General features: G+C 39.0%; 1 protein-coding gene across 1 annotated transcript in view; it reads left to right on the top strand.

The window, feature by feature from the left end:
- Positions 1-22,326, top strand: part of LOC139740370 (uncharacterized) — a 39,285-nt gene extending 16,959 nt beyond the window's left edge. The window contains exons 13-28 of the mRNA XM_071650963.1: positions 680-761; positions 1,210-1,327; positions 1,906-2,017; positions 2,851-3,010; positions 3,737-3,823; positions 4,649-4,753; positions 4,977-5,208; positions 5,793-6,009; positions 6,462-6,606; positions 7,212-7,442; positions 8,130-8,213; positions 8,478-8,712; positions 9,184-9,324; positions 11,647-11,756; positions 14,752-14,814; positions 21,971-22,326. Coding sequence (XP_071507064.1) covers positions 680-761; positions 1,210-1,327; positions 1,906-2,017; positions 2,851-3,010; positions 3,737-3,823; positions 4,649-4,753; positions 4,977-5,208; positions 5,793-6,009; positions 6,462-6,606; positions 7,212-7,442; positions 8,130-8,213; positions 8,478-8,712; positions 9,184-9,324; positions 11,647-11,756; positions 14,752-14,814; positions 21,971-22,228 — 2,380 coding nt within the window. The 3' untranslated portion in view covers positions 22,229-22,326. The remainder of the gene's footprint in view (positions 1-679; positions 762-1,209; positions 1,328-1,905; positions 2,018-2,850; positions 3,011-3,736; positions 3,824-4,648; positions 4,754-4,976; positions 5,209-5,792; positions 6,010-6,461; positions 6,607-7,211; positions 7,443-8,129; positions 8,214-8,477; positions 8,713-9,183; positions 9,325-11,646; positions 11,757-14,751; positions 14,815-21,970) is intronic.
- Positions 22,327-22,710: the final 384 nt, after the last annotated feature.

The following is a 22,710-nucleotide window of genomic DNA, read 5'->3' as shown; positions in this document are numbered from 1 at the left end:
AAGATACCTTGGTTTGATGGATTGTAAGAAACAGTTTCATCCATGCTCAAAACAACTCTCATCAGCATGCTTTGAAAGATACTGTAAAACATAATATATTCAGGGCATGAAATTTTTGTGAATTGGAGCCGACAGCTTTTTTTTATGGCATGAAATTTTTCGCGAATTGCCACTGGTGTTCAATGCATATAGTCTAGACGAGAACTTTCGCGAGCATTTTAATTTCGTGAATCTTGGTGCTTGCGAAATTCACAAAATTAAAACACACGCGAACATTCCTCGTTTTACAGTAGTCATTATTCCAAATAGATTTTGTTGAGCTTATTTAAATCAAACCATGGACATTTACTCACATTTAATAATTTGCAAGATTATCTTCTCAATGAGCACCTGCGAAGCATATCGGCTTTACCCCAAATTATTGCACAAAACACCCTTTTTTTATCAAACACAATATTTTGACATTGTGTGTTTATTTATTATTTCTCCATCTTTACAATACAGACACTTTATTCTTGTGTTAATAATCTTATCTACCGAAAACAGTTTGTATTGATTAGGGAGTGCTTTGCAGAAACATTAGCCTGAAACTTTCTCATCGTGGAATGACTGTCATTACTAACCTGCTATGTTTGATGAGATGTTTAATGACATGCTCCTTTGACTTGTCTCAAAACAGGTTTGCCAACAGCCTGCCTATGAATGACCCCCTGCAGACCCTGTACCAACTCATGTCGGACAGACAACCGGCAGCTGTCACGGTGAGTTGACTAAACTGCCAGTCCACTGAAGGGGAGCAGTCTGAAATATTCATACAAAATCTTGAATGCGTGCTTATTTGGCACCTTAAGGGGTTCAAGTCAGTATCATGTAGCACCACCAACTCTAAACATATCACAAACTTTCCACATTTGTACATTTTGTGAACTAAGAGTGGTGGAGTTTCTGTCAAAACACATGACATTTTTTTTCATGTTTTGTATCATTTCATGAAACTAGTGATACAGATACAGGATACTTGTAATGTGTGATAAGTCAAACATGTGATCTGTGTTATATATATCTTACAAAAACAGGCCCTTCAAGAATGTAATTTTCTTAGCAAAGCAAAAACATCTACAATACTTCACCACCAAATTAAACCAGATGATTAAGAATACAGGGGGAAACAAATCTGTGACTTTTGTCCATTGTCATTATCCTGGACAGAGTTGCAGTGATGAGAAGTGGGGTGACTGGCGCCCTCACTTGGCCATGGTGATGTCCAACCTGACGAGCAGTGCAGACGTAGGATACAAGAGTGTGTTGACACTAGGAGACTCATTGGGTGAGTTACTAGACAGAATTACACACTCCAACAATTACTTGTATGTGTCCAGAAGAACTGAATTGGATTGAATATGATTTCTTTCATTGGCCACTAAGTCAGTTAGCAAGCAGGGGATCAATTGCTGTAAGTCCCTTCCAAAAGACTAGACCATGAGGATAAAGTGTCTTGCCCAGGGGCACAGCCACCACTACCAGGAGAGAATTTAATGCCCATAGTAAATCTGCGTCATCGATTACCAATTGTACTTTCGTGGTAGAATTGGATGGAGTTGTGAATAGGATGCCCAACCATTTTCTTTACTGTAGGCTGCAATGTAGATGTAATGTTGTAATGTAATGTTGTGAAAAATGCTTTGTAGTAGTATTAACTTAAGTGTAAGATGAATGTCTGTCATATTGTCAAGGTAATTATATTGTTGCCATCTTGTAATCAATTTCACATTTACTAAGCCATAATGTTCAGTCAAAATATACCCTTGATTCGCATTTGAGAGCAATATTCAAACCATTGTACATTCTTCCAACAAATTCACACCTTTTGTATTGTCCTGGCATTTTTCATATGATTTGATGTAGCGTCGAGAGGCTTGCTGCATGCATCACAGTTCTGCTATCTCATGGCTCAGATTGGCTTTGGCATCTACAGCAAGAAGACTACCAAGATTGTCCTTCTCGGCTCCAGTCACAAGTGAGGCAAACAGCTTTGTTCTGTTGTATTTTGATTCTGACAGTCTTGCCTGACAATGGCATGTCAGTCTAGAAATGTAAATCCTAGAAACTATTTCATGAAGTGTCTACCTGCCACTATCATGTTCACATCTTACATTTTGCTCTTGTACAATGTGGGCATATCATGTGATCCTGTCAGTGATCATGTGATCAAAAGAGTATATCAGGTGCTGCTGTTTCTCTTTTTCTTGTCCCTAAAAGGCAACTTGATATTCTGTCTCAATGTGCTAGAAATGCTCCATCTTTTCTTCTAAAATTTAGTAGAGCAAGATTTACTCTTATTTGGCATGATGTGTTATTTCATTTCACTGTTTGCCACCCTTTTAAGTAGCTGGTGCCCATTGATCATAAAGCTTGGATCTAAAGAGGGAATGAAACCTCTCACTGTTGATACCAAACTAAATTTGGTAAATTTTAGTTAGGCCAAAAATCTACCAAGATCCAATGTCAGTTAGTTTGGTGATGTTTCAGTGTTTGTAGTAAACTCAACTATATTAGACTGGGTTGTTATTTAAACAGACTACTTACCAGTTAAACTGAGCTGTTTGGACAAGAAAAATTACCTTGTAACAAGTTTTTGTTGTATCAGTGTTCTTTATTACTCATCGGCATTCTATTTAAGAAGCTGATAATGATCTCACAGTATATTGTGTAATAATGTAATTTCTGTGTGCATACGTGATTGCTGTGTCGCCGCTGCATGAGATGAGACAAACATGAATCTGCGTTATGTAACAGATGCCTAAATGTCTATGTTTAAATTCATTTTCATTTCCTTGCCATTGTCTTCAGCTTACCCTTCAGCAAGTTTGCGACCAACCCCGCCATTCAACTGACGGAGATCTACGAGTACGCCCAGATGCTGGCAAACAAGCATTTCCTCATCCCGAACTTCCAGCCGTACAAGTTCATCTACGCCTGCCGCCTGGCAGACCTGGGCTTCACGTCACAGGTGAGGTCAAAGTTCATCCTGGGTCAGAGTTCATCTGACCCGGAGTACTCACTTAGCAATTGCATGTGATGTTTCAACAATTTCAGCTTATTGTTGGTTCATCATCATTTTGTCTTTCATGAGACAGCGTTCGCTATTATTCACTGACTTTTGTCCAAGATGGTGGGGGATGTGTCATGGTAGACTGTAAATATTTGATTTGTATTGCGTCTATAGTGCGGAGTGAATCTAACTGGTGAAAAATGTTTGGTTGCTCCAACGTCCAGCTTTTCTGTAGGTGATCTGAATGAAATTGAATCAAGTAGAGCTTTCTCAGGTATAACTATTCTATGATGACACCTACCCTCCCAAAACGAAAACAAAACAAGAAAATCTTGAAAATAACAGAGTGAGTTTCTTAACCAATATGGCAGAAATGAAAGGTTGCTCAGTAACCTTTACACCTTGTTGGAATGACTTTTGGAACTTTTTCTCGTTGATTTCTTGATGTGACAATTTCATATTACCGATGTTACTTTGAAAGACGTAAGAAAGAAAAATGAAAGTAGATATGTCCCTTTCAAACAGAAATATTGGAATACGATCTATAGTGAGACTTTGTCCATCTATTTGTGCGTGTGTGTGTTTATGTGTGTGCCTGTGCTTATAATTGTCAGAATTGTCCTAGAGTACCTCATATTACTCTGTTATATTGCATTGCTCTCATGTCCCATTTTCTCATCACAGGCTCTGAGATATTGTGAGACTATCGCGAACACGATCCAGTGCTCAGCCAACTACTACAACGCCACTCTGGTCAGTCAGCTGTGTGAGGTGAGCGAACAACGATTCCCGCTTTCTTACTTTCTTTGATGTGTTTGTATGTTATGTTCACACTTTTAGCAGAAATCATATGCTCTGCTATGTTTTTATGTCCCCGCCACGAAGTGTCGCTGGAGGCGTTATGTTTTGGGTTGTCTGTCCGACCGTAATCAAGTTTTGTGGACAGCGTAACTAAAAAACTGTTTGAGGTATCCTAATGATACTTGGCATATATATGTATGAGTGGGTGAAGTTGTGCCTATCAACGTTTGAGTGCACATGCTAGGGTTATGACAAGCCTGTCATTTTAATAGTTTGCCAATTATGTGAAACTATCATCACACGTTGCCAAGACATAGTACTATTAGGAGAACCATGCATAATGGCGGGGGCATACCAATCGCCATAGCGACATTTCTAGTTTTTTAATGTTTATGTAATATGCTCAGACTTACATAAGTAATTGTGTATATTGAAATGTTGATTTGATGTTGCCACTTTGAGCAGAAATCATACTCTGACTCTGAAGTCATATGCTCTAGTATGTTTGTGTGATATGTTTACACTTTTAACACGAAACATATACTCTGACAGGCATACAAGAAGGGCAGTCAGCCTTCCTTCTTAGTACATTTCTTTTCCATCTCCCCTCCTCTTCATAACGAGCCAAGAAGGGCCACCGTCTTTTACACATGGATAGATGGATATGATATACTTAGTATGTACACAGTTCAGTGCTACACTCATAGATGATAGCATTTGTCCTGCCATTGCATTTATACTGCTCTTTACGAGGACTCCACTAACACCATCCTCCATGTATCTCTTCCTTTGCAGCTTTCACACAGGTTAAAACATCACGATCCAGAGTACCACGACCTGAGGGAAATAACAGAGCCTCATTGGATCAAACCTCTGGAGAACATCTTGGTGCAGATCAATGTGAGTAAAGCCCTTAGCACAAAGTTTGTGAATCTTGAAGAAGGCATTCTTTTCTTATTCATGATGACCATGTGCACCATCTTCATTGGATAGAAACTTACAGAAATGTTACTATTATTACTTTAAACTTAAATTTTCTTTTGATATTGTATAAAGTACATTATACAGATATTATAGAGATACATTATTGTTGATTGGCTCTACCTTTTTTGTCCCTTCAAAGGAGGGGCAACTCAAGCCACCGTCCTCATCGGGCACCCCCATGCCGTGGGTGGAATCGTCCTCCAACCTGAGCACCATGGGTGGGGAGAGCACGGATGGCACGGTCCAAGCGATGTCTGAAGGGGTGATGAGCTTCCCCTACGATGGGCAGGGTGCATTCCAGCAGGACCAGTCTCAGCAGGATCAGGGCGGGGCAGCCAAGGGCTATGAGCAGTATTATGACCAGCAACAAGGTAGGTCTCCATGATAGAAAATGACAAGGTGATGATGAGGATGGTGTCGGTGTCCATGACAATGATGATGATGATGGTGACGAAGAAGGCAGAGATAGAGGAGAGGATGAAGAAGAAAAAAGAATGGTGATGAAGATTGGGATGACGGTGATGGTGATGGTGATGGTGATGGTGATGGTGATGATGATGGTGATGGTGATGGTGATGGTGATGATGAAGAAGATGATGATGATGATGATGGTGATGATGATGATGATGATGATGGTAATGATGATGGTGATGGTGATGATGATGATGGTGATGATATGCTAATGATGATGATGATAATGATGGTAGTGTTGTTACCTGTGTAATAGCTGTTTATTTTGAGATCTTGATGCTTTCTTGTATATAGTACAGTGTGTTAGAATTATGTGCTTTGAATTGTTGCAGTCATCTGGAGCAATAATTTAATGTAATGTGTATAATTTGAATCCTTCCAGTTAGCTAGCACTGGAATTTAGAAGTCTGTTGATTACTCCCAAAGTTTTATGTGACGATGCCACATTATTTGCATCTTTGTGTTGGTCTCCTCTCATGTCCAGTTCAAAACCAGTACCAAGACCCGGGCCAACAGGATCCCAGCCAACAGCAGCAAGTGCCCTTCTACGACATTGGCCAGCAACAGCTGCAACAAGATGCACAACAACACCAGCAGCCACCCCTACAAGCAGATGGCACCCACAACTCACAGGGGCAACAGCACCAGTACCCCACCAGCCAGTATGGGGCATACCAGCCATACAACCCCACATCAATGAGGTTAGGAAATTGTCCTTTACTGTGATAGTAGAACTTTCAAGTACCAGATGAATTTTTCTGTGTTGGTGTTTAACATTGAAATGTTATGATGTACCAACGTCACAGTAAATGCTTCCCTGTTTTTCTTTTACTTGTGAGTCTTAAAAAAGTGGAGGCATTAATGTTATTAGAAGTTTTGAATGTTATTTTTGCAAATGCTGTTACATAGGAGCTGTATTGATGATAAGTCAAGTTTTTGTGACTGAGCAACAGAACACGGTCAAGAATGTGTAAGATGCATTGATTCTGATTTCAGTTGGAAAGTTCCATGTTGCAAATGCTCCTTCAAACCATTTGGTGTACTGGCTTATTCTCAGGCTTCTAACCATTTTATAATTCAAAACTTGTGATAGTTATCAAGAGCAACTCTGTTTCATTGCACCTCTGTGTTCTGCTTGATTTTCTATCTGTAGCCAAAACTTTGCTGCCAACCAGGATCTGGGAGCCTCCGTTGGGAGCAACTTCAGCGAGTACAGCACCACCACAAACACGGAGACTGACACGGACACCACAGAGTTTGAACAGAGCGGAGCGTCGCAGTTTGACTTCCACAGAGTGGTAAGCAGCCACAGAGCAAGACACTGTTCAGTTTTTTTCAACAGGCAGTGTGTCCTATTTGCCATCATTGAATTTCAGCAACTGAACCGTCTGTTTCAAGATTTTCATCATTCTTCCGTTAATGATTACTGTACTTAATATACTTATTTTGTCAAACTCGGTGATCAAAATATTGTGTGTTGGTATGATAACAATAGCCATGGTTTAATTTCATTAATGATAATAATTGATATGATTTATAACATGCCAAACTCGCTCTGTGGAGTGCTGTAGGCACAAATGCAATAAGAGAAGAGGAGGTTATAAGAAGTAAAGAAAGTAGGAAAAAAACAAGGACATGAATAATAAAAACAGCAAAAATTTAGACAGAAGTAAGAGAAGAGTGGACGAGCAAACACCAGGCACGCACTACCCAAATAGGTTAATGTGCAAAATGTGATTATGACAATATTAATATTAAAAAGTTTAACGTTTCTGGGCTCACCATGCACACTCACATGCATACACAAGATATGAGAAGAATGTATTCATGACAATCAACTTTGATGGTAAGAAAATACCACAGGCAGTCTTTCATACTCCCTTGCATGTGTTTTTACTCTCAGTCCCACATGCAGGGGCGTGGTCGGACCAACACCATGGACTCCATGGGGGGCCCTCCGTCTCCCCAGAAAACCCTGACTCCGCCCGACTCACCGGACGCGATGACCCGGAGCCGGGCCAGGACCATGTCCGGAGGGTCCACAGCATCCACTCAGAGTACCACGCACCTCCGGCAGCCGAAGCAACCTGAGCCGAAGGAAACCAAATCAGCAGCATCAACAGCAAAGCCAAAGGTGTGATGTGTAAATGTGTTTCTTAGAAATAGAAAGTGAAAATCCATGCTGTGATCAAATGAATGTTGCTAAATGGGTTAAAATCAAGCAAATCAAACATGGATAGTTTCATTGAAATGCAACTTCTTCTTCATACGAGAAAGTCGTAGAAAAATGGTTTCTGTGAATCCAGTTACTGCAGTCACAACTGCTCTGTGATCATAATAGGTGATCATGTATGTATTTGTACCAAGGAAAGAGTTGAATTGTTAGTTTGCTTGCTTGTTTGTTTGATGGTTTGTTGTTTTAGTTTTGGTTTGAGACAATAGGCAACAAATAAAGAAAATTCAGTTGTAAGAAAATGTATCATTGTTGTGCCATACTAGCAAGCTGTTTTAGTATTATCAGACTTTATGCTTTGAAGTGGTTGTTCTGTTGTTCTTACTGATAGCAAAGCAATGTCCTTGCCTTGTTAGACAGAAGTACATGTAAAGTGATACCACCCGTTTGCGTTTTACACAAAACATATCAATTATCTCAGCAGATCCCCTATAAGTTTCATGAGACTAAAACTTTGGAAATATTGACCCCTTTATGTGCTCTATCTGTATATGTGGTGGTATGGGAATTGTATAGTGTCTGTTTGATTCTTGTGGATGGTTCTTTGAGCAGTCCAGGCTAATTTCTGTTCACTTGTTGCTTCGACAGTCAACAAGTGGTGGCTGGTTTAGATGGTTCAACAAGAAGATTGGCGGTTCCAACATCCACTTACCGGATGACACCAAGAAAACAGTGAGTTGCAGCCACAAATTCTTGATTGCTTGTGAAAAAAAAAAACAACAACATTTTTTTTTCTTAACTGTACAGTTCAACAAATCAAGGTAGAAAGTAGATGGAAATATTTTACTTAATTTTAACACTAAATCATTGTGGTCAGGTAATATTATATATTATCAAGCAAAGCAAACAAATAAGAAACCTGTAGTCTTGTTTAAAGGCAGTCATTGTTTGTTTTTTATGTGTTTTTATTGTGTTTGCTCGTTTCTGCCACCGTAGATTGAGTGGGATCCAGTGAAGAAGAAGTGGGTAGACACCAATGCCACAGAGGAAGAGGACAGTGGGCCTCCCCCACCCCCTCCTTCCGACAAAGAGATCGAAGGCTCCGCCCCTCCTGGGCCCCCCTCATCAGCAGGGGGTGCACCTCCTCCGGGTGGGTTCACTAGCTCCGGTGTCCCACAGCCAGCAGCAGGTGCCCCACCCACAGGACCCAACAAATTCTCAAGGAAATTTGGTATGATTTTTAATGTAACGCAGTGCTGTGAAAAGATGTGTGGTGACGTTTGTATGATGAAATTTTTCATATGCGATTGAATTGTTGGTTAGAATAGATGAATTATGCTGTAAGTGGCTGCTGAAGTGACTATTTTACCGTAACTTTTCAAGCTACTTTGTGGTGTTTCCCTTGATTCATATGCACTATGATTTCATTTTTTGTGTGTGTGTGTTCATTCTTCAGGCTCATAATTTGCAGGGACTGATGGTATGTTTTTCTATTGACATTTGAATGCAGATTGTGTGCAGTAAATATGATAATACAATGTAGTAATATTGGGGTATCTTTTTGTTTTTGTATGATGAAATAACATCACCTGTCAACAAAGTTTTGATGGAGTGGTGGTTCTGCACGAAAACCATTTTGAAAGTTGTTATAACCTGACTGTCAGCTGATGAATCTCCATCACAAATCTTCTCTGTTTTGTAGGACCTGGAAATTATGTGGACGTGCTAAACAAGGGCAAAGGTCAGTCGTCGCTGTCCAAGGCAGGCGGAGCCAGCAGTCTCTTCCAGACGTTCCCGAATCCAGCCAGTAGCGCCCCCGTCAACTTCTTCATCCCAGATACATGTGAGAATCCTGCATTTCCTGGTCTTATTTGTTTGTTTGTGTGTGTGTGTGTGTGTGTTTGTTTGGGTTTTTATGCCTCCGCAACGAAGTGGCCGGAGGCATTATGTTTTCGGGTCGTCCGTCCGACCGTCCGTCCGTCCGTACGTCCGTACGTCCGTCCGTCCCGTTTTGTTTTTGTCGATATCTCAAGAACCATGTGGTGGTTTTACATCAAACTTGGTATGAGGGTATATCCTTAGGGGATAATACTTTGTGTGGATTTTAGGGTCACAGGGTCAAAGGTCAAAGGTCACAGGTTATTTTGTGAAAAAAAAAATTGAAATTTCATGTTTTTCTCCATATCTTACAAATGGTTCAAGGTATCTTCATGGAACTTAGTATATATGCTTGTACCGATGGGCAGTGATTATCTAGGGAAGTTGGGGGTCATGGGTCAAAGGTCAGGGGGTCAAAGGTCAAGGTCAGCTCCTCAAAATATCACCACTTTCCTTAAAATGCAATATGCCTGAAGGTTTTTTTTTTTTTTTTTTTTAACTTGATGTATGGCATGTATTACCCAATATATATTTTGGGGGAAGTTTCTTGCCAAAAGGTCAAAGGTCAAAAGGTAAAAGGTCAAGTGGAAGTGCTAAATTGCACTTTTTCCTCCATATCTTGAAAGTAACTCAAGGTATCATCATGAAAACTTACATATTTATGCATGTTCAACCTAACAGTGATTCTCTTTGGAACTGTGAGGTCAAAGGTCAAAGGCCAGGTTTAGATAATGCTATTTTCCCATTTGATACTGAAATTATACTTTTTCTCAATACCTTCAAAATTACTCAATGCATAGACTTATAAAAGGGTCAAAAGTCAAGTAAAAATCATCAGTTCCCCAAATACCTGCACTCTGACATTTTAATCATTCATCCAATTGAACCTACTTCTAGGAAAGTGAACATTCAGCACATTTGTGTCAAACCTGTCATTTTAATATTTTGCCAATTGTGTGAAACTGTCATCACACATTGTCAAGACATTGTACTATAGACCTATTAGGAGAACCATGCATTATGGCGGAGGCATATCAGTAGCCGTAGCGATATATCTAGTTTGAGAAATTTTTTGTAAAGGGTTAAAACCTTTATCCCATTTCAGTCCAAAGTGTATCACTGTGGATGCCCAGTGATATTTCTCTAGCTGCCAGGGTATTTTGTCACACTTTGTTCGTATTTACATAAGGTAGAAAAGTAATGAATGTTGCATTTTTGTATTAGTGCTTTAAACAATGAATTCTTTTTATGCCTCCACCAACGAAGTGGCCGGAGGCATTATGTTTTCGGGTCGTCCGTCCGTCAGTACGTACGTCCGTCCATCCGTACGTCCGTCTGTACGTCCGTCCCGTTTTGTTTTTGTCGATGCCTCAAGAACCGTGTGGTGGTTTTACATCAAACTTGGTATGAGGGTATATCCTGGGGGGATATACTTTGTTTGGATTTTAGGGTCATGGGGTCAAAGGTCACAGGTTATTTTGTGAAAAAAAAAACTTTTGGTACAGTATTTTACATACTATGAGATACGAACATTTAACTTGGTGTGAGGGTAGAGTATGACAAGACAAACATTCAGTGGTATTTTGGGGCAAAGGTCACAAAGGTCCTTATGATATAACAAAAATAAAATATTTTTATAATATTACAGATTTTAGACCCATAAACTTCAGTTTAAAGCCACTAATCAACATTGTGTTTGATCGATTTAAAATATTCTAAAACTGAGCTGCCTGACCAGTCTAATTATGTTCAGATGGATGACAAAACTTTTTCTCCATACCTTGAAAATTACTCAATGCATAAACGTATGAATGGGTCAAAGTCAAATTAAAGTCCTCAAATTCCAATTACATGCTCTCCTATTCATCCAATTAAACCTAGGTCAAGGAAGGTGAACATTCAACACATTTGTGACAAGCTTGTCATTTTAATATTTTGCCAATTTTGTGAAAATGTAATCACCCATTGTCCACATGTACTATCTAGACCTATTAGGAGAATCATGCATTATGGCGGAGGCATACCAGTCGCCATAGCGACATTTCTAGTTTAATGAATGATCTGGTACAGTGTGATGTACAAGTATCAGATATCTCTCTTAAAGCAGTTTGTATGGAAGACAAAAAATCAACAACAAACAAATAACAACTGGCAAACATATTTGTCCACTTAAACAAATGTATTGCAAATGTTTTTTAGGTAAAGGCAAAATATTTTGTAAATAATAGGGCTAGTTATTGTAGACTTGACTTGAGAAGAGTAATGCCTGATAACTTTATTTATGCAGCAATGGGAGACAGCAATCAATCAGTCAACCAGGACGACCAGGCTCCTCAAGTTGGCAACCCAGGGTCACGACCCCACAGCCCAAGCAACCAACAGCAGGGAGCGGAAAATGTGAGTCGCCTCCCTTTGTTATCCCTTTGAAAGTATAGAAAACTGCATCATACAGGGTGGAGGGTTGTATGCATATCTTTTCAAGTGTTTCACATCAGCATGGTTCCAGATACCATCGCCAAATTCGATTGCCAACGACAGCAACAAATTAGCCCACGGTGCCATGGCCATACAGATGTTGTGCATGTTGACCATACAGATTTTGTGCTTTTGAACATTTCTCATGCACCTGGTGTGAAGGATTTATCAACCTTTAGCTGTCATCTGTCCTTTTGAAAACCAAAACGAAATGTTGTGTGACTGCAGACCCCTTCCACCAAAATTGTCTTTGTCCCATTTCTTAGATTTAATATCTCGGTATTTGAACCCATTTGAAGATTTCTGGACCTCTGTTGCTTTGTTTGTTTTTCTTGAGAGTCAAGTGAAGTGATATTATATTTGCAGACCTCTAAACCATTCTGAATTTGGAGGAAGGAATCTGATTTCGACCATTTCCGGCTGGTGTTTCAAAAGGAGTTTCAAATTTTTCTTGATAATTTTACTACACACTTCTATAGGAACTGCATTTTCTTTCCTACTTTTGAGCCTAATCATCCATATTTTCCAGTCAGAGAGGTTGGTAGGTGTGCATTATTAGAGTTCTTTAAATCTTGTCATATACATACATGTACTTGATGTTGTAATCTATCTTATGATGTGAGATTCAAATGGCACTATCTCAAGATAGTCTATGGAATTAGTGCCCTTCTACCATTCATACTCATCTGATGATATAAGGGGAGTCCATAATGCATACTACTAGCATCCAATCAGACTTGTGTGACTCATGCCCGTGCGTTTAATCACACTGGCATTAAATTTTTGCCCGGAGACGATGTCATCATGTCATTGAGTGACACAGATATCGGAATCTTGTCCCTGAAGTTAGCGTTCTGTAATTCCTTCTTCCTGTTCTTGTCATGACAGACATGACTCAATAGTGTTCATTGTTTGGGGCAAGAAATCCCATCTTAAAGAGAGTGAATCTAGCACTGTGGAATTGAAAATATTGATATGACATCACTACAGTAATGATTGATACAAATATTTGGAATTTGATTGGCATGTTAAAAAAGAGTACAAGGGTTGCTACTATAAATAGTTACGTGTTGATTATTTTTGTATCATACTGGCTTTGTTCAGATGAGACTGTGGTCAGTTGTTTGTGTTATATTCATTTTTTTGTTGTCATTTTTTTTCTGTTCAGTGTCCCCTTTGTTGCAAATATCCTAATCCCTTTGGTCGTCATTGGCTGTGATTGGCTATCGTTATCGTAATCACGGCTGATTGGAATGAAATCCCAAAATATGTGCATGCCACATGCATGTGTGAGTGGCTGAGCAGTGTGTGCACTCAGTTAGTCCCTCGGAGCCTTGTTTTCGAAAACTTGTGCATCAGTTAGGTTGTACTTCTGAAAAGGAAAATCAAACAGTGAAATGGATGTTGAAATGTAATGTTTCAATCAAGCACAAGTTCATGATTTTAGAGTATGTTTATTCGAGTATGTTTATTTTGATGGCCATTTGACAGTCATATGTCGGCGTGTTTATGGAGAGGGATCATTCAGAGGGTTTACAGGCTGGCTGAAGAAAATGCTGTTGTGTTTCTCTTTTTTTTATTGTTTGTATGTGTGTCTGTGTGTTATTTGTACACATTAATATTGAATTCTGGACTTTTGAATTTCAACACACTTTTCTGTAGATGTAAAATAATGTCAAAGCACTTTGTCAATGTCTTTATGTACAGCTGTAAACTTTATAGAACAATTCAAACAGTGTGTGCCCTAAATGTAATATTTTGAAAACTCTATAACCGTACAACACAAATTAAACAATAAGTGTCCTACATTTAATTCATATGAAAATCTTGTCTTGATATTCAAGTTATTCGTTGATGTTTGTCAAATCTCTGCACACTTTGTCTGTGCTGTTATTAATCAGATTAAACTGAAGGTATTATAAATCATATACTGGCACCAATATCCTCACGATGCTCTAGGTTTGTTTAAGATTTTTTGCTCATTATCTTTTAATTTGCTTTGATCGATGGCTTTGTAGGTTGAGGTGTGCTAGAAATTCTGAAGTATTGCTACAGTAGGCAGAGTAGCAGTATCATGAGTCTCCGATTTAAAAAGCAGTATGATAATACTTAGAGTAGTTGACTTGTCAGACCTGTCAATCAAAGTGAAAAACATGTATTATGCACTAGGTAGTAGAATACAACTCTCTGATGGTCAACGGAAGGCATATTTGAGTTACAAGTACGTCAAAATGACTCGGGCACTTGTGTGTGATTTGTGTGATGTGTGAATCTTTCTGTCATTAAAACTACAAGGGGTTTGTGGCTCTGTAATCATTTCATGTAGTGCTGAACTTTGGATGGTCTGGCTGGAGGTGCCAGGACAGTTTTTACGCTTTTTTTAGATGCCTCTTAGGTTTGAAATCATCCGACAGCCAGCTTATGGCTTGTTCCCACTGTGGTGCGATTTGCTATGTATGCCGCAATTGGGCCATTGGTAGCTGATCGTCTGAGTTTTGTCTATTTGTATCATAATTTGCATCACGATTGACATTGTTGCGTAATCATGGTGAGCATATCAGATTTTGAGGTCAGTCGTTGCTGTCACGTTGATTGTAGAAAAGTTTTGGATCGTTCAAAAACTGTCTACACACGTGTATGATCAATGCAATAGCCACAACTGACCTCAAGATCTGATTTTATCTGATAATAATATCATCACGATTGCTCCACAATTCAGACCATGATTTCAATTGTGGCGCAAATTGTGATACAAGCAAACAAAACTCACACGATCAGCTCCTAATGGCCCAATCGTGGCATGCGTAGCAGATTACATGACAGTGGGAATGAGCTATTAGGTAGAGCTTATGTTTGATGGTCATCCCCAAGAGATAAACCCCGCCCATCACGGCTGCTTTTCCTCCCTTCTGTACAGCTCTCTCGCTCAAGCTCGATGAGTGATCTCTCGTGTGAGGTCAGCCAGCACATGGCACACCAGGTACACCCTCGCTCATTTGATCTCACCCCTGGGGGAGCATCGGGACCCCCTTGTGGGCATTCCTCTCCCCCCTGCGCCATGCCATGCCATGCTATACCATGCTAAAGCCTGCCTCACTCACCCCCTTTTCCCCCCAGTGCTTGTCCCGCAAATCTCACTCATTCTTCACTTGTCCATTCACTGACCACTCATTTTCACTCAATGTGGTGTATAAGCAGTGCTCTGTTACATGTACCTCATTAGGCCATTTTTTTTTTTCCTTGTGCAATGATTGTATACACCATTATGCATTGTTTAAAAAAAAAAGAAATGTGATTATTATCAGTATATTTTATAATTTGTTATAATTCCTACTCAGCGTGCCAGCAAATTTGCTTTGATTGAGATATCAGCTTTTACCCACAGCATCAGTTAAACACACAGCCAATGATGCATTTCTTTTTTTGTGTGTCAAGGCTCGAGCACTTAAAAAAACAATAACAAAAATGCTGAACAGTTTATTTTCCAAATTAATGATTTGAAATAAACATACAATATTTACACTTACAGTGTTTAGTTTACTTGCAGGAAATTGATTCACGAAGATCTCCTGGTACTAATGGTGTAAAGCCCTTCCTCTGTCTACTAGTGTCAAGATACACTTCTACACTTACTAGTGTCAAGATACACTTTAACCCGCTGGTGTTTGGTACTCTGCATTCCTGTGTTAACTGCTTTGTTACCTCTAAAACTATTCATGGTCTGTTGTGTAACAGCTTCATGAAGAAGTTTGGTGTTGACACTTTGTCATTGATTTTCTTACTTTGGTGTGGCAAAAGCTGGCATTAGCCAGGTGGCAACCTTCCCCTCAGCTCTATGGTATTGTGCTGCTCTCTCTCTGCAAGATGACTTTGCAAGCATCTTCCCACCGGAAATTAGAGGAACAAATAGTCTGGCAAACAATCTAAATGTTTACCCAGCCACTCATTTGATTTCTGCTTTAATATCTCTCCTTATTTATTATGTGTGAGCTATATTCATTGGCAAACATGTACATTAACAATCCACGTCAAATATCACATGTGACTAACAATTGCACTGTCCTACCAAGGCCTCGTTATTTAACTCATCAGATATTTATAAATACAATTCATTTTATTTCGGTGTTTGTAAATATATGTGTACTTGGTTGATATGTTGTATCATGTGGAAGATGTGCCTAACAGTTGTCTGTATTTCATGGTAGCAGATTTTCTTTTGTTTTTTATCATTCTTTTTGTGGTTGTTCTTTTTCCCACAGGGCACAATTTCCTTCAACAAATTATTTGGTAGCATGCTGTACCAGCTGTAGACTTTTCTCTTTCCATTCATGGGACTGTCAATACATAAAACAAAGGTTGAGGTTGTCGTGATCGCATGGAGTGTTGATATGATAACCAGTTCCATCAGCTGGACTGAGAGAGTATTCCTTTTTTTCACTGAGAGAGTAATCATCGTGGGCGAAGCATGATGGGTGGTCCAAAATTGAAATGAGTTCATTTGTTTGTTTGGTTTATTTCTGCCTTTTTTTTCAAATCACACATAACAAGAGCATACATACATTTTGAAAATAGCATTACATGACACATAGGCTTAGCATACTGTCTTACAAATTAATTCAAAATACATACATACATTATGAACATGACAGTATTCGATGTATGAGACATGTAGCATGATATCACAAAAAATTTCAGAAGGAAATCATGGAAATCACAATTGTAAATTAATGAAGTGATGATTGATTATTCATTCAGAATGTTATGTCATTACCATAAAAGAAATTAAAAAAGGGGGGGTTTAAGTGAATTGATTTCAGAATTGTGCATTTCTAGACATTGTAATAACAGAAAAGCCAGAAACAGCGATCATAGGCAGCTGCTTAACATGGATCGAGGCCTCGGGGTAAAATTCGAACTTAAATTCGACTTACATAAGTGTATAAGGGACTTGTCAACAAAATAGAATCAATTATCAGCTCCAAAATACAGTAATAATTTATGAGGTAAAACAGAATAGAGGGAAAACTCAAAATATTTTTGTTTTAAGTAAGAATGAAGACAAGTCAGTTTGCAATTGCAAGCCCTAAATGGCCAAATGCACATATGTGACTCTGCACCTCAAAACAAACAAAAAGTCGCCAGACATGAATTTTAAGTTAAGACCATATTCTAAAAGAGCAGACTTTAAGCTTTAAAATGATGTATAACTCAAATCAAATGGACTCTCCTAACCTATCTAAATATTGGAAAGAAAGCACAAAGTCAGGAAAAGTGTGAACTGAGAAAAGAGGCTCTGAAGTACAGTGTCTATTCAAGCGCTTAATCTTTACCAAACCGTGCTGGCTCTGCGATGAATGGGACAAAAAACAGGAAGTAAACCACCAGAGTAACAACAATGAAGGGATTATCAGATTAAACTGAAATTAAGCATGCCTCATTAACACATTCTGTCCATACTTAATGCCAACTTTCAAAGCAGTAGCATTATCCCTTCAAAAGTTATTAGAGTTGAAAATGAAGAGTGTGGACAAGGTTTTTCAGAAAGGAAAAAGGGATTCTAAAGACACACCTGATTACAGTATTCTACCAAAAATGTTCGAGATAAACTGCTAAAAAAACACACTTTCCTGCCCGTTTTATGATACCAAATTTTAGCATAATGTAAAAGAAGACCCGCTCTTTCAGAAAATATGAAAAAGTCAAGATCGGCTAGGTTGACCCATTTCACTTATTTTCAGTCCTCACGCAAAATCAGTGTGTGCGACTTTATGTTCGTTTTGAGGTGCACTGTCACATATGATGTTTTATTGTCACATGGAACCAAGCCTGTTACCCCAGTGGGACTGTAACGTGTCTCAAAACATTCACAGAGAGAGAGAGAGAGAGAGAGAGAGAGCAAAATGAAAGGATATTGTCATTTCCTGATATCCTATTAGATCATCGGAAGTTATACAGTAGTTTGATCTGAAATGCACATTATGCTTTCATGCCTATGTGTCATCTAAATCTGGTTGAAGAGTGAGTTTGTGATGTAGAAGTCTACAAGTGCTACAAACCCACGTGCCTAATTGGCTGTGATAGCTAATTTTTACTTTAGGCCAAGTAATATATAAATCAACATATAACTGAATAAATTGTGTATAATTTATACAGTCAACCTCGCCTAAGTTGGCCCTGTGCAAGTTAAGAATAAAAAGCAAAAAAAAAAAAAAAAAATGTTGGTTAATTCAAAGAAAACTTCTACCGTGGATGATTATTATCATGTCTTACTTCTGTTGTATAAGTCAGAATTCAAAGTTAAAGGATTTTTTTTCAAGTCCCTTTGGATTTTTTTTTTTTTTTTTTTTTGACTGTCAGCAAGGTTGACTGTATATTGAAAATAGGACACTTCCTCAAGTGTTCATTTGGGCAAGTGGGAAAAAAGCCATTTGTAAAGCTGTGTAAGTGAAGCCCTTTAACTGTGTTATTCATCCCGTCAGCCTACCGTGTTAAATGTGACTTGCGAAAGATGAGATCTCTTGGGTCAAATGGTGATGGATGGAATCAGTGTTTTGAAGAATCAAAGGTCAAAGAAATGCACTGCGATTGGCTGGAAATTCTGAGATTAAAAGACTGTATTTGCACATTCCAAATAGCGCCAAGCAATTTTATGACTGTGCTAAGAGATTGTTTGCACTGCCATTGATCATGCTTTTGTGTGTGACATCTGCACCGCTTCTTTGTATCAATAATATGTGGAAGTTGTCAGTTTAACGTAGTAGTGAGCAAAACAACAACAAAAGCAGCCCATAAATTACGTGGCTTCGTGCTTTAATTCCTGTTTGTTGTCCCCGCCGAACGAGTTCGAGCAGGGGACTATGAAACGGGCTCCGTACGTGTGTGTGTCCGTGTGTCCGTCCGTGTGTCCGTCCGTCCGTCCGTCCGTCCGTCCGTGTGTCCGTGTGTGCGTCCGTGTGTGATCAAAATCTTCAATTTGCTACTTCTCTGTCATTTATGAGCCAATTTTGATTCTGTTTGCTTTATATGATAGCACTACATGGGAGCTTTGAAACTTCTACACAGAATTTCAGTCGTGACCTTTGACCTTGACCTTTGACCTATATTGTACATTTTGCTACAAAATGCTACTCCTTCGCCATTTCTAACCCGATTTCGATTCCGTTTGCTTTATGTGATGGCACTAGGTGAGGGCTTCAAAACTTCTACACAGAATTTTGACCTTTGACTTCTTTGACCTTTGACCTTGATTTTTGACCTGTATTGTACATTTTGCTACAAAATGCTACTCCTTCGCCATTTCTAACCCGATTTCGATTCCGTTTGCTTTATGTGATGGCACTAGTTGAGGGCTTCAAAACTTCTACACAGAATTTTGACCTTTGACTTCTTTGACCTTTGACCTTGATTTTTTGACCTATATTGTACATTTTGCTACAAAATGCTACTCCTTCGCCATTTCTAATCCGATTTCGATTCCGTTTGCTTTATGTGATGGCACTAGGTGAGGGCTTCAAAACTTCTACACAGAATTTTGACCTTTGACTTCTTTGACCTTTGACCTTGATTTTTGACCTATATTGTACATTTTGCTACGAAATGCTACTCCTTCGCCATTTTTAACCCGATTTCGATTCCGTTTGCTTTATATGATGGCACTAGTTGAGGGCTTCAAAACTTCTACACAGAATTTTGACCTTTGACTTCTTTGACCTTTGACCTTGACTTTTGACCTATATTGTGCATTTTGCTACAGAATGCTACTCCTTCGCCATTTCTAACCTGATTTCGATTCCGTTTGCTTTATGTGATAGCACTAGGTGAGGGCTTCCAAACTTCAACACAGAATTTTGACCTTTGTCTTCTTTGACCTTTGACCTTGATTTTTGACCTATATTGTACATTGGCTACAAAATGCTACTCCTTCGCCATTTCTAACCCAATTTCGATTCCATTTGCTTTATGTGATGGCACTAGGTGAGGGCTTCAAAACTTCTACACAGAATTTTGACCTTTGACTTCTTTGACCTTTGACCTTGATTTTTTACCTATATTGCACATTTTGTTACAAAATGCTACTTCCGGCGGGGACATATGTTACGCACCGCGTAATTTCTACTTTTCCTTGTTATGTTTCAAACTGCTTCTGTGTACATGAGCTAGAAAGCAAAGAATGCTTGATGTGATATGGTGGTCTACTTGTATGCAAAAGCCAATACAAAGCACCCAACATAAAGCTGCACAAAGCAAAGCTTTCTGCTGGTGCACAAGCAACCGCTGTGCCCTTACTCTATTGCAGAGTTGATTTATGTGCATTTCCTCCTAGCAGCTTTCAATGTTGGTTGAACAAGCAAACAAGCAAAGAACAAGACAGAATTCTCTGGAGTAGGACATAACATGTATTTGCTCCCCTGTATGAAGCAAAGCATAACTAAGTCTAAAATAAGGAATTTTATTTGGATTTAGAAGATCTAGAAGTAATGTTTCTGTTTGTATGATTAGCCTTCATGCCATGTGTGGTGTGCTCTGTTCCACACATTTGATGATAGGAGGAAGGGGAGGGATTACACCTCAATGTTCTTTTATAGTATCATGTATTTCAGTCATATGTATACAGTTTGTTTCTTGTTCACCATAATATCAGTTTGTTGCAATGCAGACAAAATGAAGTCAACCAAAGAGCATTCTTTCATTCTGCTACGGTATACCGCTCACAAGAACACAGATCAAACACTGCTGTTCGCCAATTTACCATTGAAAACTTCAAGTCTCTTTAATCCACAGTCAACTGTTTTGATTGTGTGATTTTGTTTTGTTTTGTTTTGTTTTGTTTTTTGGTTTGTTTGTTTGTTTTTGTTTTGTTTTGTTTTGTTTTGTTGGGTTTTTTTGTTTGTTCTTTTTGTGCCTGCCAAGCAGCACTTTTCTCTTATGAAGACTTGTATGAGTAAATTTCATCCTCCTCCACTTGATTAAGTGATAGATAATACTGTGTGAGATATTAAGTTCCGCCAGGCCCATGTTTCATATATAGTTTCATTTGATTTTAGATCCACTTCTATTCCTCCAACTAACTGTGGTGTGGAACAAATCTAAATTAGATTGCAGCTCCTTATGGGACAGGGTCCAGAATTACTCATGTATTCATCTTTGTCTGATAGGGTGATGCCATATTGAGGGTCAGATGTTAAATTTGTTCAATTTGTCTAGCTAGATTTACAAATCAACAGAAATAAGGTATTCTTTTACAGGATGACTCATATACAAGATTATTGTGCTGTATGAAAAAAAAATTGTTTTGCTTTGTTTTGTCTTTTTTTTGTTTTTGTTTGGGGGGATAGGGAGGGGTTAATTATATTTTTTTCTTGAGCAAGAATATATGCCCTGCACAAAATGTCTTATAAGATTATATATCTTTAGCAGTTGAAGAAATTGCCAGTGTTATATTACCAAATCTGTTTCATCATATCATGCCAGAAATTAATAACTCTTGTGTTTTTTCACGCAATAAATATCATTTTAATATCACTAATGACAGGCAGCTGCTTCATATTATTCTGAACTAATGTCTTTGAAAAAAAAAAAAAATTATTTGAGCATGCTGTACATGGATACATAACTAATCAAAGCTAACATTTACACAACGTGTAATTTACAATCACCTACTAATATTTGTTAAGTTATCTTCAAGATGTATTTGGTACATTAGATCTTTTGTTGTCAAACTTGATCTAGATTTTAGCAAATATTATGTAGCCTTTTTTTATGTTAATATGTCTCTTTCTCCTATTCTGTCTTTACTTCTGTTGATATCAATGTAGATAATCTTGTTGCTAATGTGTTGGACGTACGTATAATGCATGCTGGGTGATTTAGCAATGTCGTTACACATGCGTCTTTTCTGTCCGTACTTTAATGGTATCATGACATGCCATATTAAAGGAATGGTATAGTTTTGGTTGAGGTGGGGCTTCAGGTTTCAAAATTTTTTATAAGTGGTTTCTAATTATCTCGCAACAACTTAATATCCCAGTTCCCCATCTCAATCAAAGCTTTACCATCCCTGCAAACAAAATTATATGTGATATGTCTCTTGATGGTCTCACTGAGTCTGCAACAAATTTTTCCCTGTAACCCAACAGGCTTCATCCCAGCCTCCCTCAGCCTGGGAACAGCAGGACGCCAGCTTGGGACAGAACCAGCCGCCCCAGCAGCCGCCACCAGCCCAGCAGCAGCAGCAGCCACAGCCACCACCACCAGCAGCAGCCCAGCCCGCTGGGGTCCCGATGATGTACAACCCCCAGCAGTTCGCCCAGCCGGCAGGGTACGGCCAGGGGGGTGGGTCCGGCCCCGCCCGGAGGAGCTACGGGGCGCCGCGTCAGTACCCCAACCAGAGGTGATGCACTCCCGATGGGACGGGGGAGGAGGCTGAACAGTGGTGACGGTCCGGTGGTAAATTTGGGGGTGTTGGGTTCGATGAGGTGCTGGAGGACACAAAGATGGATCGGATGTCAGAAACGCAGCACCATAATGATGATTCTGCTGATAACAAGTGCTAATTATCAGTAATTGATTCGCATGGAATGAAGTCATGGATGTTAGCCATCATAGGTGTCATAATCTAATGCCCTACTCACCAATGAGCCAAGGTGGTGATAATTTGTGGTTAGAAAGACAATGATATGAATTTGATATTATCGAGAGTGCACTGACACTCCCAACTATATTTGTATCACACCTTTTGTCCCAGTGTGAATAAGAATTTCACATAGTGTGCAAAGACATTTTTGACCTTCTTTGCATGAAATCTACTCCTTTGAAGAAATTAGGTTTCAGTTCTATCTAATAGCAAGGAGCCAGGTCCTTTTTGTGACTGACATCA

Source organism: Diadema antillarum, unplaced genomic scaffold (genome assembly GCF_040938485.1).
Source record: "Diadema antillarum isolate AM-2024a unplaced genomic scaffold, OU_Dant_1.0 seq00000850_RagTag, whole genome shotgun sequence".
NCBI classification, from domain to species: domain Eukaryota; kingdom Metazoa; phylum Echinodermata; class Echinoidea; order Diadematoida; family Diadematidae; genus Diadema; species Diadema antillarum.
Note: the sequence above shows the minus strand (reverse complement) of the source record. Positions and strands in the feature narration are given on the sequence as shown.